The sequence below is a fragment of the Panthera pardus genome, unplaced genomic scaffold, assembly GCF_024362965.1.
Source record: "Panthera pardus isolate Hobbes unplaced genomic scaffold, ASM2436296v1 HiC_scaffold_2, whole genome shotgun sequence".
Lineage (NCBI taxonomy): Eukaryota > Metazoa > Chordata > Mammalia > Carnivora > Felidae > Panthera > Panthera pardus.
In genome coordinates this window covers 122,331,806-122,357,114 of record NW_026526765.1, presented here as the reverse complement: position 1 = coordinate 122,357,114, position 25,309 = coordinate 122,331,806, and the positions used below count along the sequence as shown (strand labels likewise).

At 36.9% G+C, this 25,309-nt stretch overlaps 1 protein-coding gene and 1 pseudogene across 4 annotated transcripts in view; one reads left to right on the top strand and one right to left on the bottom strand.

Moving 5' to 3' along the window:
- ANKHD1 (ankyrin repeat and KH domain containing 1) overlaps window positions 1–25,309 on the top strand; it is a 131,451-nt gene that overhangs the window by 28,844 nt on the left and 77,298 nt on the right. For all 4 annotated transcript variants that reach the window (XM_019424381.2, XM_019424382.2, XM_019424380.2 and 1 more), the window contains exons 3-7: window positions 5,713–5,869; window positions 7,222–7,369; window positions 8,094–8,241; window positions 10,074–10,307; window positions 12,690–12,784. In XM_019424381.2, the coding sequence (XP_019279926.2) occupies window positions 5,713–5,869; window positions 7,222–7,369; window positions 8,094–8,241; window positions 10,074–10,307; window positions 12,690–12,784 (782 nt within the window). The remainder of the gene's footprint in view (window positions 1–5,712; window positions 5,870–7,221; window positions 7,370–8,093; window positions 8,242–10,073; window positions 10,308–12,689; window positions 12,785–25,309) is intronic.
- LOC109252170 (60S ribosomal protein L7a-like) lies at window positions 13,128–14,174 on the bottom strand (annotated as a pseudogene).

The window sequence follows — 25,309 nt, the reverse complement described above, 5'->3', positions numbered from 1 at the left end:
CCTAAGCCAAAGTCAGATGCTTAACCAACTGACTCAGCCAGGTGCCCCTATGAGTGGCTATTTTTTAAAAAAAGATGCTTATTTATTTTGAGAGAAAGAAAGAGAGAGGGTATGCATGCATGTGAGCAGGAGAGGGGCAGGGAGAGAGGTAGAGCTGCGAGTGCAGAGCCTGATGCAGGACTGAATCATACAAACTGTGAGATCATGACCTGAGCTGAAATCGAGAGTTTGACACCTAACTGAGCCACCCAGGTGCCTCCTAAGTTGCTATTTTTTATTGTATTATTTTATTTTATTTATTATTTTATTACTGTTGTTTATATTGAACACCCTGTTTATTATTTGCTGTACCAAGTCTCCATTCCACTATAAAGAAAGGCTTTTTATCAGCTAAAATTGTTTTAAGAAGGAAGTTAACTTTTTAAAATCTTTTATGTTGTTTTTTTTTATATTGCTTTTGAGATATGTTCACTTTGTATGACACTCCTTTTAGTTACTTATTTAGCATAAATATATGTGTATGTTAAATACATGTAAGAATTTAATCTAGAGGAATGTATAGGTTATTTTTTAAAATAGTGCCTAAAAAATAAATTAAAAAATAGTGCCTAAAAACTTGTTAGAGTGCCATATATACTTTAAACCATGTTAAAGCTATTAAACTTCAGAAAATTCAAAATAAAAAAGTTTTAAAGTATAGAAATTTGATTCAGTTACTGAGTACTCTAATAAGCATAATATTAAAGATTCAGAAAAATCACAGCAGCTTTTTAGCACATTTCATATTGACTGAACAATACAGCATCAATTTGATCAAATAATGACAAGGACAAGAGCTAAAATAAATTGAACATTTTTTGGTAAAGTTTATTCATTTATTCTGAGGGGCACCTCGGTGGCTCAGTTAAGTGTCTGACTTCAGCTCAGGTCATGATCCCACGGTTCGTGGGTTTGAGCCCCGCATCGGGCTCTGTGCTGACAGCTCAGAGCCTGGAACCTGCTTCAGATTCTGTGTCTCCCTCTCTCTCTGCCTGTCTCCTGCACACGCTCTGTCTCTCTGTCTCAAACTTATTTATTTTGAGAGAGGGAGTGGGAGAGAGTGGGGGTTGAGCCAAGGGAGAAGAAGAGAGAGAGAATCCGGAGCAGACTACATGCTCAGTGTGGAGTATGATGCTGGGCTCAATCTCATGACTGTGAGATCACTACCTGAGCCACCCAGGTACCCCAAATTGAGCATTTTTCTATTATTCTTGGAAAGACAGATGTTATGTTAAAAATGAGCTTACTTGATATCATCTTGTTATTCCTTTAATTCTGTCCTGTTATGGAAAAGCACAGGTACAATTTGTAGCCCATTGACTTTTAGTCTACCTACTGTATCTTTTTGGAACTGATAGAAACTTAAAATTAAATTGAACAAAATAAGACTGTTTAAATTAGGGCAGAACTAGTAATAAAAAAAAAAAAGGTATAAAGATCACATCACATTGATAATGACATTGAATGTCCTTCCCTTCTAGTCTGGATTTCCTGTAAATCTCCTACTTGTGATTTAGGGATATACTGTATAAGATTCCTGAAATGGGAGTGCCATGACTACACTCTAATTTTTTTGTTTGTTTGTTTGTTTGCTTTGCTTTGAAATCTTACATTCTTTTGCTTAGAGCAGAGAGAAACTTGGAGAAAAGTCTTCTCTGTTTTCCTTTTCTTAGAAAAGGTTTAGGCTTTGTTTTCTGGTGGTAGCATATCTTTACTCTCTGATTTAGGCTGACACTTCACTCATGTTGAGCGTACTATTCCTTAATTCCTAACTAAGGGCTTTAAACTAATTTCTCCTTTTTTCTGGCACCTCATGATTCTTATTCAGGGCTGTTTTCTGGTACATTAAGCACTTTTCTTTCCCTGTTTTCTCTTAATTCATAGAAGTCTAGAAAAAGCAGCGAGATACCTTAGAATTGCCTGTTTTTCATACATATATTGATAGAAAGAACATAAACCTTGAAAGTAATGATTATCTGCCTTTCAGGAGGTGTTAAAAACTATTGAATTTAAAAATTTTGCATATTTTGACAATTTAAACTCCATACACAGTTAGATATGTCTTTGGTGGTCCAAAGAAGTTGTCAAATGTATTTTAAAATGATGTGCTTCTTTCTAAGAACTGTGCAAGTCAACTGTTTAATGAATATTTTCTTTTTGTCCTAGAGCATTTTCATTTGCTTTTTGGACATTGTTTTCAGGAATTTTTAGACTCTGTGGTTTTTTGTTTTTGCTTTTAAGTAGTCTCTTCACCCAATGTAGGGCTCAAACTCATGACCCTAAGATGAAGAGTCACATGCTCCACCAACTAAGCCAGCCAGGTGCTCCTAGATTCTGTGTTTCTAATTGTGAGAATATACTAGGCATTACTAGGCTTATTAAGGAAAATAGGATTTTTGACACTATTTTAACTGAAAAAATGAAATGGAAAATGTTTTTTCTTTAAGATTCTTTGATATTCTTAGAGAAAATGAAGAATCTTAAAGCTATTTCAAGAATTTTATTTATTTATTTATTTTTGTTGTTATTTTTAATTTTTTGAGAGGGAAAGAGCATGAGCAGGGGAGGTGCAGAGGGAGGGAAAGAGAAGGAGATAGAGAATCCCAAACAGGTTCCACACTGTCAGAGCAGAGCCTAACACGGGGCTCAAACTCAGGAACCGTGAGATCATAACCTGAGCCGAAATCAAGACTTGGATGCTTAACCGACTGAGCCATCCAGGCACCTCTGTTTTTAATTTTTTTAAAGATTTTATTTTTGAGTAATCTCCGCATGCAGTTTGGGGCTCAAACTCACAACGCTGATACCCAGTCACATGCTGTACTGACTCAGCCAGTCAGGTGCCCCACAAGAATAATTTTTAAAAATTATGTTCTTCTAAATTATAAATATAATACGATCAAAGGTAGGTAAAGCAATATGAAATGTATTAAGTAGATAATAAAACCTTCCTATTGTTAAGGTTTACATATACTTCCAGGCTTTTTCCTGTGTAGCTTTATAAATGCATGTATATATTTAAACACACATAATTTTTAAAACAATGAAGTAAGCGTCACGTTACACAAAATGTATTGTAACTCCCTTTTTTTCACTTAATTTATTGTGGGCATCCTTGTATAACATGGTATGTCTCTTTCTCCTTGTTTTGTTTTGTTTTTAATCATTTTGGGAAAGAGTGGGAGAGAGGGAGAATGAGAGGGAGAGGGAGAGAGAGAGAATCCTAAGCAGGGTGTCAGTGCAGAGCCCATCGCAGGGCTCGATCTCATGAATTGGGAGATCATGACCTGAGCCCAAATCAAGAGTCAGATGCTTAACCGACTAAGCTACCCAGGTGCCCCACTTTCTCCTTCTTTTAAAGGGTAAGATAATATTCTCTTGCTAGATGTATCATGATTTATTTTACAGTTCCTTATTGAGGGATATTTAGGTTATTTCCTCTTTTCCCATATTACAAATAATGATGTAGTTGATATTCATTTATAATTTTTCTTACTTGTGCAAGTATCTTTATAGGACAAATTATTAGAAAGTGGTATCACTGTGTCAAAGAATGTTTACACTTAAAGTTTTGCATTTAAAAAATTATATATATATATAAAAAGAAAGGGGCGCTTTGGTGGCATAGTTGGTTAAATGTCTGACTCTTGACACTTGATATCACAGTTTGTGAGTTTGAGCACCACATCAGTCCCTGCTCTGATGGTGTACAGCCTGCTTGGGATTCTGTCTCTCCTCTGTGCCCCTCCCCTGCTTATGCTTTCTCTTTCTCTCTCTCAAGATGAATAAATAAACATTAAAATTTTTTTTGAATTTTGATAACTTGTCAAATTTGCTCCCACCCTGCCAACTTGTACCAGTATACATTCCTATTAAGTTTTAGAGGGCCTTACACTTCAGTCATTTTTATTGTCAATTTCAAAGTTTATGTTCATTTAATATCGGCAAGTTGCTTGGTAGCTCTTTATAAATGATAATATAAGTTTATTGGATGCTAATTTTTCCAGTTTTTATTTTGCCTTAACTTTATGGTGTGCTTAATTATATAGAAATTTTTACTGAAATTAAAAATGTTTAATATCACATGTATTAATCTTTTATTTCATGGTTTTGGGGATTTGGTCTCATGCATAGAAAAGCCTCCTCTACATCAGCATTAGAAAATACCACATAGTATAGTAGTGCCTTTCAGTCTTTATTTTATACATTTAGATCTTCAGTCTACTTGGTATTTATTTTTGGGAATGGGGTGAATTAGAGATCCGTCTTAATTTTCAAATGATAATCACTTTCTGAACAGTGTTTTTGAAATAAGCCCTCCCATCTCCTTTAATTTGAAATGTCAATTTACAAATGATCTAGGGCTTTTTTCTTTTTTAAGTTTATTTATTTTGAGAGAGAGAGAGCATGCACATGCATGCATGTGGAGAAGGAGCAGAGAGAGAGGGAATGAGAGAGAATCCCAAGCAGGCTTCCACACTGTCAGCACAGAACCCAACGTGGGGCCCAAACTCACAAACTGAGATCATGACCTGAGCTGAAATCAAGAGTCAAACGCTCAACCGACTGAGCCACGTAGACACCTCATCTCTTGTATATCCTTGATATAATTATCTGTTTCTGTGCAGATAACATACTGTTATAATTTTCTTTCTTTTTTGAAATTTTTTTAACGTTTATTCATTATTGAGAGACAGAGCATGAGTATGGGAGGGGCAGAGACAGGAGGAGACACAGAATCTGAAACAGGCTCCGGGCTCTGAGCTGTTACCACAGAGCCTGATGTGGGACTCGAGCTCACAAACCACAAGATCATGACCTTAGCTGAAGTCGGACGCTCAACCGACTGAGCCTCCCAGATGCCCCTCATGCTGTTATAATTTTCATGGCATCCTAATACATTTTATATCTTATTGGGAAAATTTTCCCTTCTTTCTTTCCTTGTTGTTGTTCTCCAAAACTTCATTAACTATTTTTCTCTCATTTTCAGCAGTGATCAGGCAATGATATTATCATCAAAATTTTCTATTACAGCAATATCTGATTCCTCACTGAATCTAGACAAAAAGATTTATTGGCAAGTTAGACACCTAATAGCCCCACTAGACTGTGAGCTCCATAAGGATGGGAACTATGCCTTATCCCTTTTTGTCTTCCCAATGTCTGCAAATCACAAGAACATAATAAATATAAGAATGAACTTATTTCAATTTATACTGTTATCCTAGAAGATGGTTCTAGGTGGCTATTCCACCAAAAGGAAAAACTGTTGGGTTGTTTGTTATAATAGTACAGAATATTCCCTTTATTACTACTGAAAAGAGTATAGATAAATATGATCTTATACTAGAGATCTTACAGTATGACTATATATTTTGAAAGAACTTTCATTTTCCTCAATGAGCCTCACGTTAAGTTACATTTGGAATTAGGTAGGGAACAAATTAGTATGATGTGCATTGCAAAGATGGAAAGACTAAAACAGGTGGTTATGTGATGGCCTTTTGACATTAGTGACAAAATTGATATCAACCTTATGTTCTGAATGTCAGCCTTATCTATGGAGACTCTGCCGGTTTTGCCCTACATAGTAGTGTTTAGAAATGTAATTACAACTTGCACTTTATGTTTTTTCTTCCCCTGTGCTGCCTGATTCATTGACGCATGCTGAAGGAATTGGCAAATTGTCAACTGCTGATGGTAAAGCTTTTGCAGACCCTGAGGTACTCCGGAGACTGACATCCTCAGTAAGTTGTGCACTAGATGAAGCTGCTGCTGCACTGACCCGAATGAGAGCAGAAAACAGCCACAATGCAGGACAAGTAGACACGTATGTGTATAATGAATTCTTCTGGATATTAGACATTTTCTGGAGTGGACTTTGGGGAAGTAACAAATTTTGGTCAAGTATATCTTTTGGAGGGATTTATAAACTTTAGCTAAGTGGCTATTAGAATGGCTATTAATATTTTAAGTGTATATATATGGTGTTATATATATATGTGTGTGGATATAAAAATAGATGTTATATTTTTATTCTTGCATTCTACTCATATTCATTGACCATTCTTGTGGAATGAAAATACCACAAGTGAGAAATCCAAAGTGAATAAAGATCTGATTTCTATTTCTAAGGCAGTTACTTACTCTGATTATCCTAGTACACTCTAAACTGACTGCTTAAGTAATAATAAATGAAATAGGTTGCTCTAATCCAAGTGCTTGCTACTCAAATATGATTCATAAGTAGCAGTAGCAGCAAGCAGTGCCTTAGATCTCATTAGAAATGCAGAATTCCAGACCTCACCTCAGAGCTACTGAATCAGAATCTGTATTTTAACAAGAAAAATGGTGATTCATGTGCATATTAAAGTTTGAGATTTATCAATTTTTTTTTAATGGTTATTCATTTTTGAGAGAGAGAAAGACAGACACACAGACAGACAGACAGTGTGAGCAGGAGAGGGGCAGAGAGAGAGAGGGGAACACAGAATCGGAAGCAGGCTCCAGGCTCTGAGCTGTCAGCACAGAGCTTAATGCGGGGCTCAAACCCACAAACCATGAGACCATGACCTGAGCCAAAGTTGGACGCTTAACCAACCGAGCCACCCAGGCACGCCTCTTTTTTTTTTTTTTTTTTTTAAAGTTTTGGGGTTTTTTTGTTGTTGTTGTTTTAAGTAACCTCTACACCCAACATGGGGCTTGAACTCACAATCCTGAGATTAAGAGTTGCATGCTCTACTGACTGAGCCAGCCAGGCTCCCTGATTTTGTTAAACATTCTGTAGTAAAATTTTTACTTAGACTGAACCTTCTGTTACCAAACAAAATTTTAAACCATGGAATTATATCCCAAATGTCTTTGCGGATTATTGCATTGGTAGAGTTTAAAAACTTGTACATGTACTTTATTTAAAATTTAATATGACAGTATGTTAGAACATTTCACAAAATAAAAATGACAGCTGTTTTCATATTCACTTATTGCCTTTCTGGCTTGGTTGGCCTACATGAATAATTAGTATTGCAAACAAGATGCTCAGCACACAAAATGTTCATGCAATTTTTTTTCCTTACCGTATCAACATTTTTCTATGTATGACTCTTTGTATTTAATGTAATTTATTTTGAGAGGGTTCTGAGTCTTTCTGTGTTGGCTAATTGTTGATGGTTTTGTTTTCAGTCGTAGTCTGGCAGAAGCTTGTTCAGATGGGGATGTGAATGCTGTTCGTAAATTGCTAGATGAAGGCAGAAGTGTAAATGAACATACAGAAGAAGGAGAAAGTCTGCTGTGTTTGGCTTGTTCAGCAGGGTATTATGAATTAGCACAAGTAAGCAGAAATTATCTTGAGTGATTGAAATTGTGGAAGGATTTTGATTTTTGTTATCACTAATAAAAGAAATTATAGTTACAGGGCAAGTTCTTTCCTTTCAGGCAGTGGGTAAAATAGAAACTCGTACATAATTAATTTTGTTGCCTACACACGCAATTGGGCATGGTCCATTTTTCTGCTCAAAAATTTTTCTACTCAGAACTGTTCCTAATGAATAAGAAGCACATAGAAATAATAGTAATATTTTAAAACTCATCCTTAGAAATAATACACAGCTATAATGTAAAGTAGTGATTTATTTTCATTTCATCCAGATTACCTCAATTCTTATAGTTTTTTTCTGTCTGTTTTAGCAGTATTGGGAAATACCCATGTGTTTACCAGATAGTTTCTGTTTGGGGAGTATAGTTTTGCTGTTCTCTTGCTAGATAACCCCAAGCATAACACAAACTCTTTGAAAAGAGCAGTTAACATTTTATCATGGGTTGGCTAATGTGATTACCTACATTACCTAAAGATCAATATGTAATGGAATTGTAAAAAATAACATCTAACTTAGTGTTTTAAGTGGTGAGCACTGGCATATTTTCCCAAAAGGTGGTTATTTTTTATTTTTCTTTACCCCCACTCTAAAAGAATATCTTTCCAGATTCAGTATATTCTCTAGAAGTACTATTAATAGTAAGAATTGACATTCCCTCTGTGTGTATGTGTTTTAAAGGTATTGCTTGCTATGCATGCTAATGTTGAAGATCGAGGGAATAAAGGAGATATAACTCCCCTAATGGCAGCATCCAGTGGAGGTTACTTAGATATCGTGAAATTATTACTTCTTCATGATGCAGATGTCAACTCCCAGTCAGCAACAGGTAAGTAGAAAGTGATGTGTAAATTTGAGGAAAGGAAATTGATATATTTAATTGTAACCTGAGAGATAAAAATTTGATTTTTACATCTGCACAACAGTAGTGAACCTACAGAAAAATCTTAGCCATTGTTCAGGATCTCTGAGTAAAATATAAATTAATTTGATATCAAAAGACTGAGATTGTGTTTGCCTAAGAGTGACAGTTTTTCTGTTGGGGACACTTTCTTTTTTGCCATAATGATATGTAACATATAAAGAGGCAAAATTAGGAACTGTATATCTTATAATTCTTTATCTCATTTAAATCCAACTCTCTTGTCTTTAGATTATAAATTAACCTGAGATTATTTACCCTGTGGTAAATAATTTCCATGTCAGACATACCGAATGCATTTACTATTAAGATATTCTTGTGGCAGAATGAAAGTTATTACAGTAAGGGCTGTTCTTTTAGTTATTTGTCTTTCCCAGACACACAGACTGGAGGAGCCTTGGTCATGTGTCTTGAGTTATAAGTACAGTTTTAGTAGTAGGATTCCTTGGATTTAGTGAGGCAACAACATAATTTTTAAAAATTTGCATAATGAAAGCATATCAGTGTTTCATACCATTAAGTGAATATTAAATGTAGCCTTATTTTTTTTAAATGATTTTTTAAAGTGAATTTATTTATTTTGAATGAGCGTGAGGGTACATGCAAGAGGGGAAGGGCAGAGAGAGAGGGAGAGAGAGAATCCCAAGCAGGCCCTGCACTAACAGTGAGGAGGAAGCCCCTAGGAAGTCTTGCTCATTTTAAAAATAAATTAGGCGACATGCCTGGGTGGCTCGGTGAGTCAAGCTTCTGACTCTTGGTTTCGGCTCAGGTCATAATCTCATGGTTCATGAGCTTGAGCCCCATCCCCGGCTCTGTGCTGACAGTATGGAGCCTGCTTGGGATTCTCTCTCTCCCTCTCTGTCTGCTCCTCCTCTGGTCATGTTCGCTTTTGCGTGCATGCGCTCTCTAAATAAACAAACAAACTTCAAAAAAAATAATAAAATAAGCAAGACTTCCCAGAAGGATTTGTAGACCATTTTGCTGACCACTTTGTCTTAGTTGTAATAATAGTAATATGCTTAATGTGTAACATGGTTGAACAGTTGAATTCTGAACACATTGGATTCTTTAATGTTACTCTTCTTGCTGAATCTTTAAAACAGTCTTCTTTAGTCTCATACTGTTGGATAGTTAAACCACTTCTCTTACCCCCTCTAATAAATAAAAATCCTCAAAATAAAATCAGGAAAGAAAGAAGTGGCAAACCAAGGGATAATGACCTTGTAAAGAAATTTTTCTTTTGAAGGAGTTATGCTGAGGGGGGTTTATATCTTCCTACTTCATTAGCTTGTCCAGTGAGATTAAGTGTCATTTAAAAAAAATCCCCTTTTAGCATATTTTTATCTAAAATATTCTATGTATCATTCAAAATGATTCTTTTTTTCATTACAGTACAATTTAGGAATATTTAACATTTTCTTTCTATGTATATTCATGTCTTAATTTTCTTTTACCTTTCCTTTATACATTTTATTCATAAGACAATTCATTGTTTTAGGTACATTTTCCATCTGACACATATCTTTAGCAGGAAGAGAAGTAAATTGACCTGTTTATAATAAATCTTTTAATTAGTAAGAAAATTAAGATTGCTACTTCTAACCAATAGAACAAAAAAACTTGAGATGATAGTTTTAGTGGTTTATGTAAAGGAATTGAAGAGGTAGAGCTCGAGCATGGCATAATTATAATTGTCTCCATTTTATCATAATTCTATATTTCTTTTTGGCTTCTGTTAGGAAATACTGCACTAACTTATGCCTGTGCTGGAGGATTTGTTGACATTGTGAAAGTGCTACTTAATGAAGGTGCAAATATAGAAGATCATAATGAAAATGGACATACCCCCTTGATGGAAGCAGCCAGTGCAGGTCATGTGGAAGTTGCAAGAGTTCTTCTGGATCATGGGGCAGGCATCAACACTCATTCTAATGAATTCAAAGAAAGTGCTCTTACCCTTGCATGCTACAAAGGTACTCTCTCTATATATGAATATTTATATATTTTTTTCATATCAACTTTGAATATTTAAATATTTGAATTTTGAGGGTTTTTTTTTTAATGTGTATATATTTTGAGCAAGAGACAGAGAACAGAGAGCACGTGCATGTGCTTGTGCACAAGCTGGGGGAAGAGCAGAGAGAGAGAGAGAGAGAGAGAGAGAGAGAATCCCAAGCAGGCTCCACACTGTCAGCGCAGAGCCCAATGTACGGCTCGATGTCACAAACCATGAGATCATGACCTAAGACGAAATCAAGAGTTGGACACTCAACTGTCTGAGCCACATAAGCGCCCCAAGGATTAAATATTTGAATTAATTTTGTATTACTTAGGTTTTCCTTGTGCTGTCAAATTATCTAGCTTCTAAGAGATTATATAGAAAGTCTATTTTAGTCTGTATCTCATAAAGTATAATTTAACAGTGTGTTTATTATTTTAATTTCTATTTATTCAGGTAGCTATGAAGTCAACGAAACTTGTAGCATAAAACTTGAAGGTTTCTGTTATTTAATAACTTTTGTTTTATATGATTTTTCCAACTATTACTTCAAAAATAAAGCACACTCAGATAACAGTAAAAATAATAATCACAGTTGATATAGAAAACTTGAAAAACACAGAATAGGGTAAGGAAAGGAAATTTTACAGTGACATGTAATGTTACCCCCTAAAGATGAAGGCATGTAAACAGTATTTTAGTATATTTACTTCCAGTGTGTTTTTAAAGCATATATATATAAACATATGTATAATTTTTAAACTATTCAACCAAACTTAACTGTTTTGTAGTGTGCTTATTTTATTTAGCAATATGTCATGAACATTTCCCATCTCAAGAAATATTTTTCTAACACAGCTTTTGGTGGTCACATAGTACTTCACTATTTCAGGAGTGGGTTAGGCTGCACATGTCATGAAACCTAAATTAAGAATTATTTGAACAAAAGAGAGGCTTTTTCTTTTTTACATAAATCAAGTCCAAGGGTGGGCTGTCTAGAGCTATTTTAGCAGCAGTTCCACTGCTATCAAGATCTCAGAATTCTCTTTTTTCTGCTCTACCTTTCTAGTATGTGGTTTCTATCCTCAAAGTTACCTACACTCCAAAATGGTAGCTAGAGCCCCAGCAATCCATATTCTAGGAAGGATGAAAGGGTAAGGGCAAAATGGGGAGTGTCCTTCAATTTAGTAAGCTACCTTTAAGGAATCTTCATAGAAGTTCTGCCTTATAGCTACCACTTACATCACACTGGCTACACATAACAAGGGAAGCTGGGAAATGTAGTCTTTTAGTCAGGCATTTTGCCACTCAGATAAAATCAGAGTTCTACTATTAAGGAAGACTGAAAGAGTGGGTATTGGGTAGGGAACTCGTAGTCTTTGCAAATACTTCAGATGGATGCACCATAATGCCTATTGTTGGACACTTGAATTGTTCCCAGTTTTTCACTATTATTAAAAACACTGTAATAACATCCTTGTGTAGACATCTTTGCCTAATCTCTGATTATTTCCTTAGGATAAATTCCTGGAAGTGGAATTGCTGGGTCAAAGGGTATGGACATTTTTAAGGCTTTTGATACATATTGCCAAATTGCCTTCTAGAAAGGTTGAACCAATTTACACTCCCACCAGCAGTGTTTGAGAGTGCCCTTTATCCCACCCTACACCCTCACCAACACTGGGTATTATCATTCTTTTTAATATTTGCCATTTTGATAATAGAAAATGGTGTCTCATTTTAATTTGCATTTGTTTAATAGGAAGGTTTAATTTTTTTTTTTTCAGTTTAGTAATCATTTGCTTTTCTTTTTTAATAACCATTTCATGTCCTTCATCCATTTTTCTACTGGAGTGTTTGTCTTTTTCTTGCTGACTATTAAGGCTTTTTATATATTAAATGTATCCAGAGGGTTGAAATTATTTTGAAAGGATTATTCTATGCCTGTTCATTTCCACAGTGAGTTTATGGTCATTATGTTAATGCTGTTTTTATGAAAAATATGATGCAAACATACTTTACCTGGCATTTGATTTGATTTCAGTGTTTTGATTTGATAGTTTGATAAGTAGTTTATAATAGAATATATAATAGTATTATTGCTTTATTTAACTTGAATTATGTGCTTTGAACTAATTCAATCTTTAAAACCTAGATACCTTGACGAGAGCCTGCTTATTAGTTTGGATTGGCTTTGTAAAAGTGTCATTGCTTTATTGAATGAAAAATTAATTCTCTTATAAACTTTTGTATAGATACCTGAAAGAAAATGATTCCTCATTTTAATTCTTACGTATTAAATTAATACTCAGTTCCTTAGAAATACAATTTTAAAATTTGTGTTCTTTTCTTTAAGGCCATCTGGATATGGTTCGATTTCTACTTGACGCTGGTGCAGATCAAGAGCACAAAACAGATGAGATGCACACTGCCTTAATGGAGGCTTGCATGGTAATTTTAAATTGCACTCACTTGAAACAACATTATTGAAAAACAATGTTTTGTTTAACCTTTGTTTTTGTTTTGTTTGTTTTGGAAGATAACTTTTTTTAATGTTTATTTATTTTTGAGAGAGAGATAGAGTGTGAGTGGGTGAGGGGCAGAGAGCGAGGCAGACAGAGGATCTGAAGCGGGCTCAACGCCAACAGCCAACAGCCCGATGTGGGGCTCAAACTCAGGAACTGTGAGATCAGGATCTGAGCTGAAGTAGGATGCTTAACCGACTGAGCCACCCAGGTACCCCAGAAGAGAACTTTTTATTACTTTTATGTACAGAAAATTCAACAGCATACACTTAGCCCAGTTTGGTGGACAGTTATTTAGCCTTTCCTTTTTCCAACTTGGCAATGCAAACCACTGACTTTGGACCCCGTACGTTGCTTCCCCAGTGATAGTGGATCTCATCATATCTGTCATTGTAATTGGTCCTGATAGCTTCCACCAGCTTAGGCAGAGCTTCTTTGTCTTCCAAGTTAAGCTGTGTGAAGTCAGCAGTGGTACAGGTCTTTCCATGGGCCAGAAACCCCAATCTGGGCCTTCCCCTTGATAAAGCAGTAGGGAACCCCCATCTGAAGACACAGGACATCAATCAGCTCAGTGGGATCCACATCATGTGCAGTTACTACCAAGTGAACCTTCTTATTTTCTATTGAGGTGGTGATAGTATTAACCCCAGCTTGAAGGACAGGTGGCCTCTTAGCGGGGACATCCTCTTTCCCTGCAGCTTTCTTCTCAGACCAGGTCAACAGTCTCTCCTTCTTCTCTTGCTTTGTCTCTGTTCTGTATTTATGGGCCAGCTTAAGCAGTTGAGTAGCTGTTTGGTGGTATAGAGCCTGGGTGAACTGGTTAATTGCGGGAGGCACTTTTATTTTATTTTTATTTTTTGTGCGGAAGGCACTTTTAAAGTTTATTTATTATTTATTTTTAGAGAGTGTGAGTGCATGAGCAGGGGATAAGCAGAGAGAGGGGCAGAATCCCAAGCAGGCTTCATGCTGACAGTATGGAGCCTGACGCCGGGCTTGAACCCATAAACTCTGAGATCATGACCTGAGCCGAAACCAAGAGTTGGATGCTCAACCAAATGAGCCATCCAGGTGCCCTCGGGAGGCACTTTTAAATGTTTATAGAGTTTATAGCCCTTTGCCACTATAGGTGGGTGTAGTGGGGCCATTTGACAAAGCAGGTAAGGTTCCTTTTGGGCTGGATATCCTGTCTGATGCCAAAATTCTTGGACCTTTTCTCAGATGGAATTGACCACCTTCTTGGCCTCCTGCTTCTTCATTGCAGCAGGGGCCAGAGCCACCTTCCTCCCTGTAACCTTCTTTCCTTTTGGCATCTTGGATGGCTGGAGGAGACTTGTTTAACTTTAATTGGAAATCTGTCAATGTAGGAAGCACTACAAAAGGCAGGCTTGGCTCTGTCATTTCCAACACACCGATAGACTTATTTTCTCCCCCCCCCCCTTTTGTGTGTGTGTGTGTGTGTTAAAAGACACATAACAGGGGCGCCTGGGTGGCTCAGTTGGTTGGGCGACCGACTTCAGCTCAGGTCATGATCTTGCATTCAGTGAGTTCGAGCCCTGCATTGGGCTCTGAGCTGACAGCTCAGAGCCTGGAGCCTGCTTCAGATTCTGTGTCTCCTTCTCTCTGCTCCTACCCTGCTTGTGCTCTCTTTCTGTCTCTCAAAAATGAATAAACGTTAAAAAAATTAAAAAGACACATAACATAAAATTTACCATCTTAGCCATTTTTAAAAGATTTATTAAAATAAATAAATATTTAAAAAAATAAAATAAAATAAAATAAAATAAAATAAAAAATAAATAAATAAATATTTTATTTTTTAGTAATCACTACACCCAACATGGGGCTCAAACTCACAACCCCAAAATCAAGAATTGCATTTCTAACAACTGAGCCAGCCAGCTGCCTCCCCCATAGTAGCCTTTTTGTTAAGTGTACAGTTCAGTGGTATTAAATACATTAATAATGTTATGTAACTATCACCAATGTCCATCTTCATAACTCTTTTCATCTTGTAAGACTGAAATCCTGGGGCGCCTGGGTGGCTCGGTTGGTTGGGCGTCCGACTTCGGCTTAGGTCATGATTTCGCAGTCCGTGGGTTCGAGCCCTGCGTTGGGCTCTGTGCTGACGGCTTGGAGCCTGGAGTCTGTTTCAGATTCTGTGTCTCCCTCTTTCTCTGACCCTCCATTGTTCATGCTCTCTGTCTGTCTCAAAAATAAATAAATGTTAAAAAAAAAAGTTTAAAAAAAAAACGTGAAATCCTGTACTCATTCAATAACAATTTCCCATTCCCTGCTTTCCCTAGCCCCTAGCAATCACCATTCTATTTTTTGTCTATGATTTTGGCTACTCTAATTATCTTGCTGAAGACTAATCATACAGGGCACCTGGGTGGCTCAATTGGTTAAAGTGTCTGACTCTTGATTTTGGCTCACGTCATGATCTCAGGGTTGTGAGATTTAACCCTGCATCAGGCTCTGCATAGAGCACGGAGCCTGCTTAAGATTCTCTCTCCCTCTCTCTGCCCCTCTCCTGCTCTTTCTTTCTCTCTAAAATAAAAAATGAAAGAGTAATCATAAACATAATTATAGTAAAACCTTGGTTTGTGAGTATAATTCATTCCAGAATCATGCTTATAATCCACAGCACTTGTATATCGAAGCAAATTTCCCTGTAAGAAATAAGGGAAACTCAGATGATTCGTTCCACAACTGAAAAATATTCACATAAAAATAATTGCAATACTGTAATATAATAAAAATATTAAATAAAATACAAAATATAAAGAAAGATAAACCAATTAACCTGCACTTCCCTTTGAAAACATTTCGTGGCTGGTGTGAGGGAGATGAGAGAGGAGGGTTATTGTGTAGGACGATTTTCACTATCACTAATGGAATCACTGCTATCTATCTGCTCAGTGGAATCTTTTTCTTTTCATGCAACTTTAACAAGTAACCTACTCAATGACACTTGGTTTTGCCTCATTTTGAGGATTTCCTGGAAATGTGACTTTGCATTGTCATTAAACAGATTCATCGCTCACACTGCTACAGCCTTGTATGGGTGGTACTTTTCTACAAAATTTTGCAGTTTCCCACATTTTATACAGCTCCCTAATCTCATTTCAAGTGAGGGATTCCTCTGCTTTTTCTCCTCCTCTCCAGACGAGATGCAAATGTAGACTTATAAAATCTTGCATTCTCGGCCACTCACATACCTCATTTGTACTTCTTGATGATTTCCTTCTTAACTTCCACTGTAATCACCTCTTTATTCTTACCACCTTTCTTTTCAACCTGTTGCTGCATGGGGTCCATTTTATATGCTCCCATGGCTGTTGACTATAGTACAGTATTAATAAACTCTTGTCGTATGCTGTATTTAATGTAACTGGCAATAAGACAGCACAGGAAAGGGTCTATATCTATCTGCAGGCAGCCTGACCTGGAATGAAGCAAAGCATTCCTAAACTTCCTCTTGAATGGAAAAGCAAAGGACTGTCCATAGGTGCTTTGAAGTGACAAAAAATACACTTGTGCCAGTTGTGGGCACTTTCTTGTGTTCTGAAAAATCACTGTTTTCTGCCAAATACCGTGGCCTGAGCCCAGGCATCTGAGCATGAGAGATGATCACCCACAATCCAGCAGCAAGCAAGCGAGAAAGGGAGAACCATTGACTCAGTTTCATCATGTGATGTTCAGCATTACGTACCACTCATATTGCAAGACATCGCTCGTTTATCAAGTTAAAATTGATTAGAAATGTTTGCTTCTCTTGTGGAACCAACTCGCAGAACAAGTTACTCAAAATCCAAGGTTTTACTGTAATTAATTAATTTAAAAAAGAGGAATCTTACAGGATTTGTCTTTTTTTGACTGCCTTATTTCACTTGGCATATTTTTCTCAAGATTTATCCAATTGTAGCATGTGTCAGAATTTCCTTACTTTTTTAAGGTTGCATAATGTTTAATTTTATGTATATTAACATATTTTGCTTATTCATTCATCCTATGGTGGACACTTGGGTTGCTTCCGTGCTTTAGTTACTGTGTATAATACTGCTTTGAACATACCTGTACAAGTATCTGATCAAGTCCCTGCTTTCAGTTCTTTTGGGTATATACGTAGGAGTGGTATTGCTTGATCATATGGTATTTCTGTTTTTAATTTTTTGAGGAATTACCACTTACTGTTTTCCACAGCGGTTTTACCAGTTTTATATTTCTACAGTGTACAGAGGTTCCAAATTCTCCATATTCTCACTAACACTTGTTATTTTCTGGGGTTTTTTTTAATAGCAGCCATCCTAATGGTTGTGAGGTGGTATCCCATTGTGGTTTTGATGTGCATTTCCCTAATGATTGTGATGTAGATCATCTTTTCATGTGCTTATTGGCCATTTGAGTATCTTCTTTGTTGAAATGTCTATTCAGATCCTTTTCCTGTTCTTGAATTAGGTTGGTTGTTTTTTGTTTTTGAGTTTTAGAATTTCCTTATACATTTTGGATATTAATCTCTTAAACCCATTATAAATTATACCCAAGTATTTTCTCCTATTCTGTTGGTTGCCTTTTTACTCTGTTGAATAGTTCCCTTTTATATAAAAGTTTTTATTATTTATTTATTTTAAAGTTTATTTATTTATTTATTTTGAGAGAGAGACAGCGGGGAAGGGGCAGAGAGGGGGAGAGAGAACCCCAATTACACTCTGCTGACAGTGCAGAGCCCGATGCAGGGCTCAATCCTAGGAACTGTGCGATCCTGACCTGAGCTGAAATGAAGAGTCAGACACTTAAATGACTGAGCCACCCAGATGCCCCTGTATGTAAAAGTTTTTAGTTTAATGAAATCCAATTTGTTTATTTTTTCTCTTGCTGCCTATGCCTTTGGTATTATATCCAAAAAATCATTGCCAAATCCCATGTCATGAAGGTTTGTCCTATGTTTTCTTTTAAGAGTTTTATAGTTGTAGGTTTTTGATCCCCTTTGAGTTAATTTTTGTGTATGCTGTCAGGTAATGGTCCAGCTTCATTCTTTTGCATGTGGATGTATAGTTTTCCCACCATCATTTGTTTAAAAAAAACCTGACCTTTCCTAATTGAATGGTCTTAACATCCTTGTCAAAAAGTCATTTGGCCATATATGCAAGGGTTTATTTCTGGACTCTTTCCTTTCTTCCTTTTGTCTAGGTGTCTGTCTTTATTCCCATACCAAATGTTGTATTTATTATAGGTTTGTACATGTTTTGAAATCAGGAAGTGTGAATCCTCCTGCTTTATTCTTCTTTTTCAAGATTGTTTTCAGGGTTCCTTTAGATTGTTGTTGTTGTTTTTTTTAATGTTTATTAAAGAGAGAGACTGAGTACAAGCAGGGGAGGGGCAGAGAGAGAGGGAGATACAAAATCTGAAGCAGGCTCCAGGCTCTGAGCTGTTAGCACAGAGCCAAACACAGGGCTCATACTCACAAACCGTGAGATCATTACCTGCACTGAAGTCAGACATTCAACCTACTGAGCCACCCAGGTGCCCCCTTTGACTTTTCTCTCTTTTTCTATTCTCTGTCTCATTTATTCTGCTCTAACCTTTATTATTTCCTTCCTTCTGCCAGTTTTGAGTTTAGTCTTTTTTCAATTACTTTAATTCATTTCTAGTTTGTGTAATTTTTAAAAAATTTTTTTAAGTTTTTATTTTTATTTTAATTCCAGTATATTTAACATACAGCGTTAGATTAGTTTTGGGTGTACAATAAAGTAATTCAGCAGTTGTGTACTAGTGTGTATCATGGTGAGTGTACTCTTTAATCCCCATCACCTTTTCACCCATGCTCTCCCCACTCCTCTTCCCCTCTGGTAACCATCAGTTTGTTCTTTGCAGTTAAGAGTCTATTTCTTGGTTTGTCTCTCTCTTTTTTTTCCCCTTTGTTCATTTGTTTTGTTTCTTAAATTCCTCACATGAGTGGATTCTCTAGCTCCATTTATGTTGTTGCAAATGTCAAGATTTCATTCTTTTTTATGGTTGAATAATATTCCATCGTATATATGTACCATTTATTTGTCCATTCATCTATTGATGGACACTTAGATCACTTCCATAATTTGGTTAGTGTAAATAATGCTACAATAAAAACAGGAGTGCATATATCCTTTTGAATTAATGTTTTTGTATGCTTTGGATAAATATCCAGTAGTACAAATCGTGAGGTAGTTCTATTTTTAATTTTTTGAGGAAACTACATACTCTTTGCCACAGTGGCTATACCAGTTTGCTTTCCCACCAATAGTGCATGAGGGGTCCTTTTTCTCTACATCCTTGCCAACACTTGCTGTTTATTGTGTTGTTGATGTTAGCCATTCTGACGGGTGTGAGGTGATATCTCTTTGTAGCTTTGATTTGCATTTCAGTAATGTTGAGCACCTTTTCATGAGTCTGTTGGCCATCAGTGTATCTTTGGAGAAATATCTGTTTGTCTTGTGCCCATTTTCAGTTTGGTTATTTGTTTTTTTGAGTGTTCAATTGTAAACGTTCTTTATATATTTTGATACTAACACTTTATTGCATATGAAATTTGCAAATATCCTCTCCTATTCAGTAGGTTGTCTTTTAGTTGTCTTGATTGTTTCCTTTGTTGTACAGATGCTTTTTATTTTGAGATAGTCCCAATTAGTTTATTTTTCCCTTCATTTCCGTTGGCTCAAGAGACATATCTAGAAAAATGTTGCTATAGCCAATGTCACAGAAACTACTGCCTGTTCTCTCTTCTAGGATTTTTATGATTTCATGTCTCACATTTAGGTCTTTTGTCTTTTATTAACTTTAAATTTATTTTTATGTATTGTGTGAGAAAGTAGTCCCATTTCATTCTTTTGCATATAACTGCCCAGTTTTCCAAACATGATTTAAAAAAAATTTTTTTAACGTTTATTTATTTTTGAAGGAGAGAGAGACAGAGTGTGGCGGGGGGGGGGGGGGTGCAGAGGGAGAGGGAGACACAAAATCCAAAGCAGGCTCCAGGCTGTGAGCTGTCAGCACAGAGCCTGATGCGGGATTCAAACCCACAAACCGCGAGATCTTGACCTGAGCCGAAGTTGGACGCTCAACCAACCGAGCCACTCAGGTGCCCCTTCCCTAACACCATTTGTGAAGAACCTGTCTTTTTCTTCAACATAGTATTGGAAATCTTAGCCTCTGCAATCAGACAACACAAAGAAACAAAAAGGCATCCAAATCGGCCAGGAGGAGGTCAAACTTTCACTCTTCGCAGATGACATGATACTCTATATGGAAAACCCAAAAGATTCCACCAAAAAACTGCTAGAATTGATTCATGAATTCAGCAAAGTTGCAGGATATAAAATCAACCCACATAAATCAGTTGTATTCCTATACACCAACAACGAAGCAACAGAAGGAGAAATCAAGGAATCAATCCCATTTACAGTTGCACAAAAAACCATAAAATACCTAGGAATAAATCTAACCAAAGAGGTGAAAAATCTATATGCTGAAAACTATAGAAAGCTTATGAAAGAAATTGAAGAAGACACAAAAAAATGGAAAAAGATTCCATGTTCCTGGATAGGAAGAACAAATGTTGTTAAAATGCCGATACTACCCAAAGCAATCTACATATTCAATGCAATTCTATCAAAATAGCACCAGCATTCTTCACAGAGCTAGAACAAATAATCCTAAAATTTGTTTCGAACTAGAAAAGACCCCGAATAGCCAAAGCAATCTTGAAAAAGAAAACCAAACCAGGAGGCATCACAATCCCAGACTTCAAGCTATACTACAAAGCTGTAATCATCAAGACAGTATAGTACTGGCACAAGAACAGACACTCAGATCAATGGAACAGAATAGAGAACCCAGAAATGGACCCACAAATGTATGGCCAACTAATCTTTGACAAAGCAGGAAAGAATATCCAATGGAATAAAAACAGTCTCTTCAGCAAGTGGTGCTGAGAAAACTGGACAGTGACATGCAGAAGAATTAAGCTGGACCACTTTCTTACACCATACACAAGAATAAACTGAAAATGGATGAAAGACCTCACTGTAAGACCATCAAAATCCTCGAGGAGAAAGCAGGCAAAAACCTCTTTGATCTTGGCCACAGCAACTTCTTACTCACCACGTCTCCAGAGGCAAGGGAAACAAAAGCAAAAATGAACTACTGAGACCTCATCAAAATAAAAAGCTTCTGCACAGCAAAGGAAACAATCAACAAAACTAAAAGGCAACCAACGGAATGGGAAAAGATATTGGCAAATGACATATCGGACAAAGGGCTAGTATTCAAAATCTATAAAGAGCTCACCAAACTCCACACCCAAAAAACAAATAATCCAGTGAAGAAATGGGCAGAAAACATGATTAGACACTTCTCTAAAGAAGACATCCGGATGGCCAACAGGCGCATGAAAAGATGCTCAACGTCACTCCTCATCAGGGAAATACAAATCAAAACCACACTCAGATATCACCTCACGCCAGTCAGAGCAGCCAAAATGAACAAATCAGGAGACTATAGATGCTGGAGAGGATGTGGAGAAACGGGAACCCTCTTCCACTGTCAGTGGGAATGCAAATTGGTGCAGCCACTCTGGAAAACAGTGTGGAGGTTCCTCAGAAAATTAAAAATAGACCTACCCTATGACCCAGCAGTAGCACTGCTAGGAATTTACCCAAGGGATACAGGAGTACTGATGCATAGGGGCACTTGTACCCCAATGTTTATAGCAGCACTCTCAACAATAGCCAAATTGTGGAAAAAGCCTCAATGTCCATCAACTGATGAATGGATAAAGAAATTTTGGTTTATATACACAATGGAGTACTACGTGGCAATGAGAAAGAATGAAATATGGCCCTTTGTAGCTACGTGGCTGGAACTGGAGAGTGTGATGCTAAGTGAAATAAGCCATACAGAAAAAGACAGATACCATATGTTTTCACTGTTATGTGGATCCTGAGAAACTTAACAGAAACCCATGGGGGAGGGGAAGGGGGGAAAAAAATGAGGTTAGAGTGGGAGAGAGCCAAAGCATAGGAGACTCTTAAAAACTGAGAACAAACTGAAGGTTGATGGGGGGGTGGGAGGGAGGGAAGGGTAGGTGATAGGCATTGAACAGGGCACCTTTTGGGATGAGCACTGGGTGTTGTATGGAAACCAATTTGACAATAAATTTCATATATTAAGAAAAAATAAATATAAAAATAAATAAATAAAATGTGAGCTTAGGTTATGATGGGTTTTTTTCTGCTCTTCTAATTTTATGCACTTTGAGGTATAAGTTTCCCTCTCAGCACTACTTTAGCTGTGTCTTATAAATTTTAATATGTTGTATTTTGTTTTCATTCAGTTACATGTATTTTTTTTTTTTTATTCCATTTGAGACTTACTCTGTGACTCATAGGTTATTTTGATGTGTATTTAGTTTCCAAACATCTGAAGATTTTCCTGTTATCTTTCTGTTACTGATTTCTAGTTTGGTTCCATTGTGATCAGAAAGTACATTCTATATTATTTTAGTTTTTTAAAATTTTTGAAGTTTGCTTTATAGCAAAGATGTGGACATATATTCCCTGTGCATTTGAGGACAGTGTTTATTTTGCTGGTTAGGGGTAGAGTGTTGTATAAATGTCAATTAGATCCTATTGATTGGTGGTAGAATTCTACATTTTTTTCTGATTTTGTGTCTAGTTTTTCAAACAATTGTTGAGAGAGGTGTGTTATAATCTTCATCTGTACTTGTACTTATGGATTTGTGTGCTTTGTTTAGTTGGTTCTTTTTTTTCACATGCTGGAGCTCTGTTGTTTGGTACATACACATTTTCAGAATTGCTATGTCTTTTTCATGATTGACATTTTGATCATTATGTGAAGTTTTTCTCTGGTAATCTTTGTTCTGAGGTCTTCTTTGTTAATATGGCTCCTGATATTATTATAGCTACTCTTGTTTTCCATTGATAAATGTTTTTGCCCTTTCCTTTCAATCTTTGATATGTTTGATATGCCTATATTGTTATGCTGAAGTGATTTTTTTTGCAGACAGTGTATTTTTAGGTCATGTTTTGTAATCCACTCTGTCAGTCTTAGTATTTTAATTGGTTTGTTTAGACCATTTACATTTAATGAGGGTCACCTGGGTGGCTCAGTTGGTTAAGTGTCAGACTCATGATCTCAGCTCAGGTCTTGATCTCAAGGTCATGGGTACAAGCCCTGCGTTGAGCTCCGTGCTGGATATAAAGCTTACTTAAAAATATAATATTATTATTGATGTGGTGTTCTTGTATTCTGATTCTTTGTTGAAATTTATTATTTTTTTTAAAGTTTATTTTGAGAGAGACAGCACAAGTGGGGAAGGGGCAGAGAGAGAGCAAGAGAGAGAGAATCCCAAGCAGGCTTCTGCTGCCAACACAGATCCTGACGTGGGGCTCAAACTCACAAAAGTGTGAGATCATGACCTGAGCCGAAATCAAGAGCCGGACACTTAACCAACTGAGTCATCCAGGCACCCCTGCAATTTATTTTTTATTCATTTTCTCCCCTTTATTTTCTTTAATATATCATTAATTGCCCCTTTTTAAAAATCATCTATATTTGATTTGCTTCTAGGTCTATTTTTACTGTTTATTTTATATCTTGACAATTATATTTTCTTGCCTTTTAATATGTCTAGTATTTTTAGCTGTAAGTCATATGCTGTGGATTATTCCTTTTCAAGGATCTTGATTATCCTTTTTTTTTTTTTATTTTTTTTTTAACGTTTACTTATTTTTGAGACAGAGAGAGACAGAGCATGAACGGGGGAGGGTCAGAGAGAGGGAGACACAGAATCTGAAACAGGCTTCAGGCTCTGAGCTGTCAGCACAGAGCCCGACGCGGGGCTCGAACTCACAGACCGCAAGATCATGACCTGAGCCGAAGTTGGCCGCCCAACCGACTGAGCCACCCAGGCACCCCGATTATCCTGTCTTTTAAAAAAAAACAATATTTTTGAGTTAATTTATGTTGAGAGACTGCACGTGTGCACATGCAAGCCGGGGAGGGGCAGAAAGAGAGAGAGAGAGAAAATCTCAAGCAGGCTCTGCACTTAGCATGGAGACTGATGTGGGTCTCAATCTCACAAACCCATGAGATCACGACCTGAGCCGAAACCATGAGTTTGATGCTCAACCGACTGAGACACCCAAGTACCCCTATCCTGTCATTCTTTTTAAACTGTTAAATTTTGTTCTAGCAGGCAGTTAAATTACCAATGGATCACTGTAATCATATTGAGGCTTAAATTCATCTTTACTCTTTTTTTTTTAACGTTTATCTTTGGGGGGGGGGCATATGCAAGCAGGGGAGGGGCAGAGAGAGGGGGACAGAGGACCCAAAGCAAGTTCTGTGCTGACATCAGAGAGCCCAATGTGGGGCTTTGAACTAGTGAACTGCGAGATCATGACCTGGCTGAAGTCGGACACTTAACCAACTCAGCCACCCAGGTGCCCCTAATTCATCTTTTCTCTTAAATTCCTGGTTCCTTCCTCCTTGATCTTTGGGTACTCCTTAGTATGGATCTCTACCATCTCAAATGATATCCTGTATATTCACCAAGATCTTTCTATTCTGCCTGAGTCTGAACTCCCAAAGTCTCCAACCTTTCAGCACCCAATCTCTACTAGGCATTCTGGAGTATCATCCTCAGTGTGTTCAACTCAGGAGTTGCCCAAGTTTCTGAAGATAATTTTGTATAGATTTTTGAGACTTCTTCTCTGTATTGTTTTTCCTCAGGTATCCTGCCCATCTCCCCAGGTCCTAACTGTTTTGGCTGCCTTGTATTCTCATCTTTGTTTTCTTTGCTGAAAGAGATCTTCACTCTTTGTTTAGCTTTCAGTTTCCTTAGACCATGGTTTGGGAGATGCCTAAAGAGAGAAAGCTGTAGTGAATGTAGGGTTCAACTTATGCGCTGCCTTTTATTAGTGCCTAGCCTTAGGCTGGGTGTAGTTCATGCCTCCAGTTGCTTTATCTCTTTTGCCCAATTTTTACAGATGTTTATTATAGGAGAGTGAGTGCATTACCAGCTACAGATCTATGGTTAAGACTATAAGTCTTATGTTTTTTTAAATTTTTTAAACATTTATTCATTTTTGAAAGACAGAGCACAAACGGGGGAGGGCTAGAGAGAGGGAGACACAGAATCCAAAGCAGGCTCCAGGCTCCGAGCTGTCAGCACAGAGCCTGACACGGGGCTCGAACTCACGGACTGCGAGATCATGACCTGAGCTGAAGTTGGCCATTCAACCGACTGAGCCACCCAGGCGCCCCTAAAGTCTTACAATTTAAAAAAATTCTAATAATGATATTAGACCTTTGAGATTGGATTATTCTGTTTTTACTTCTTATATTTTCCTTTGGCAAATAAATATTGTTTATTAAAGCAAAAAGTGCTTAGTGT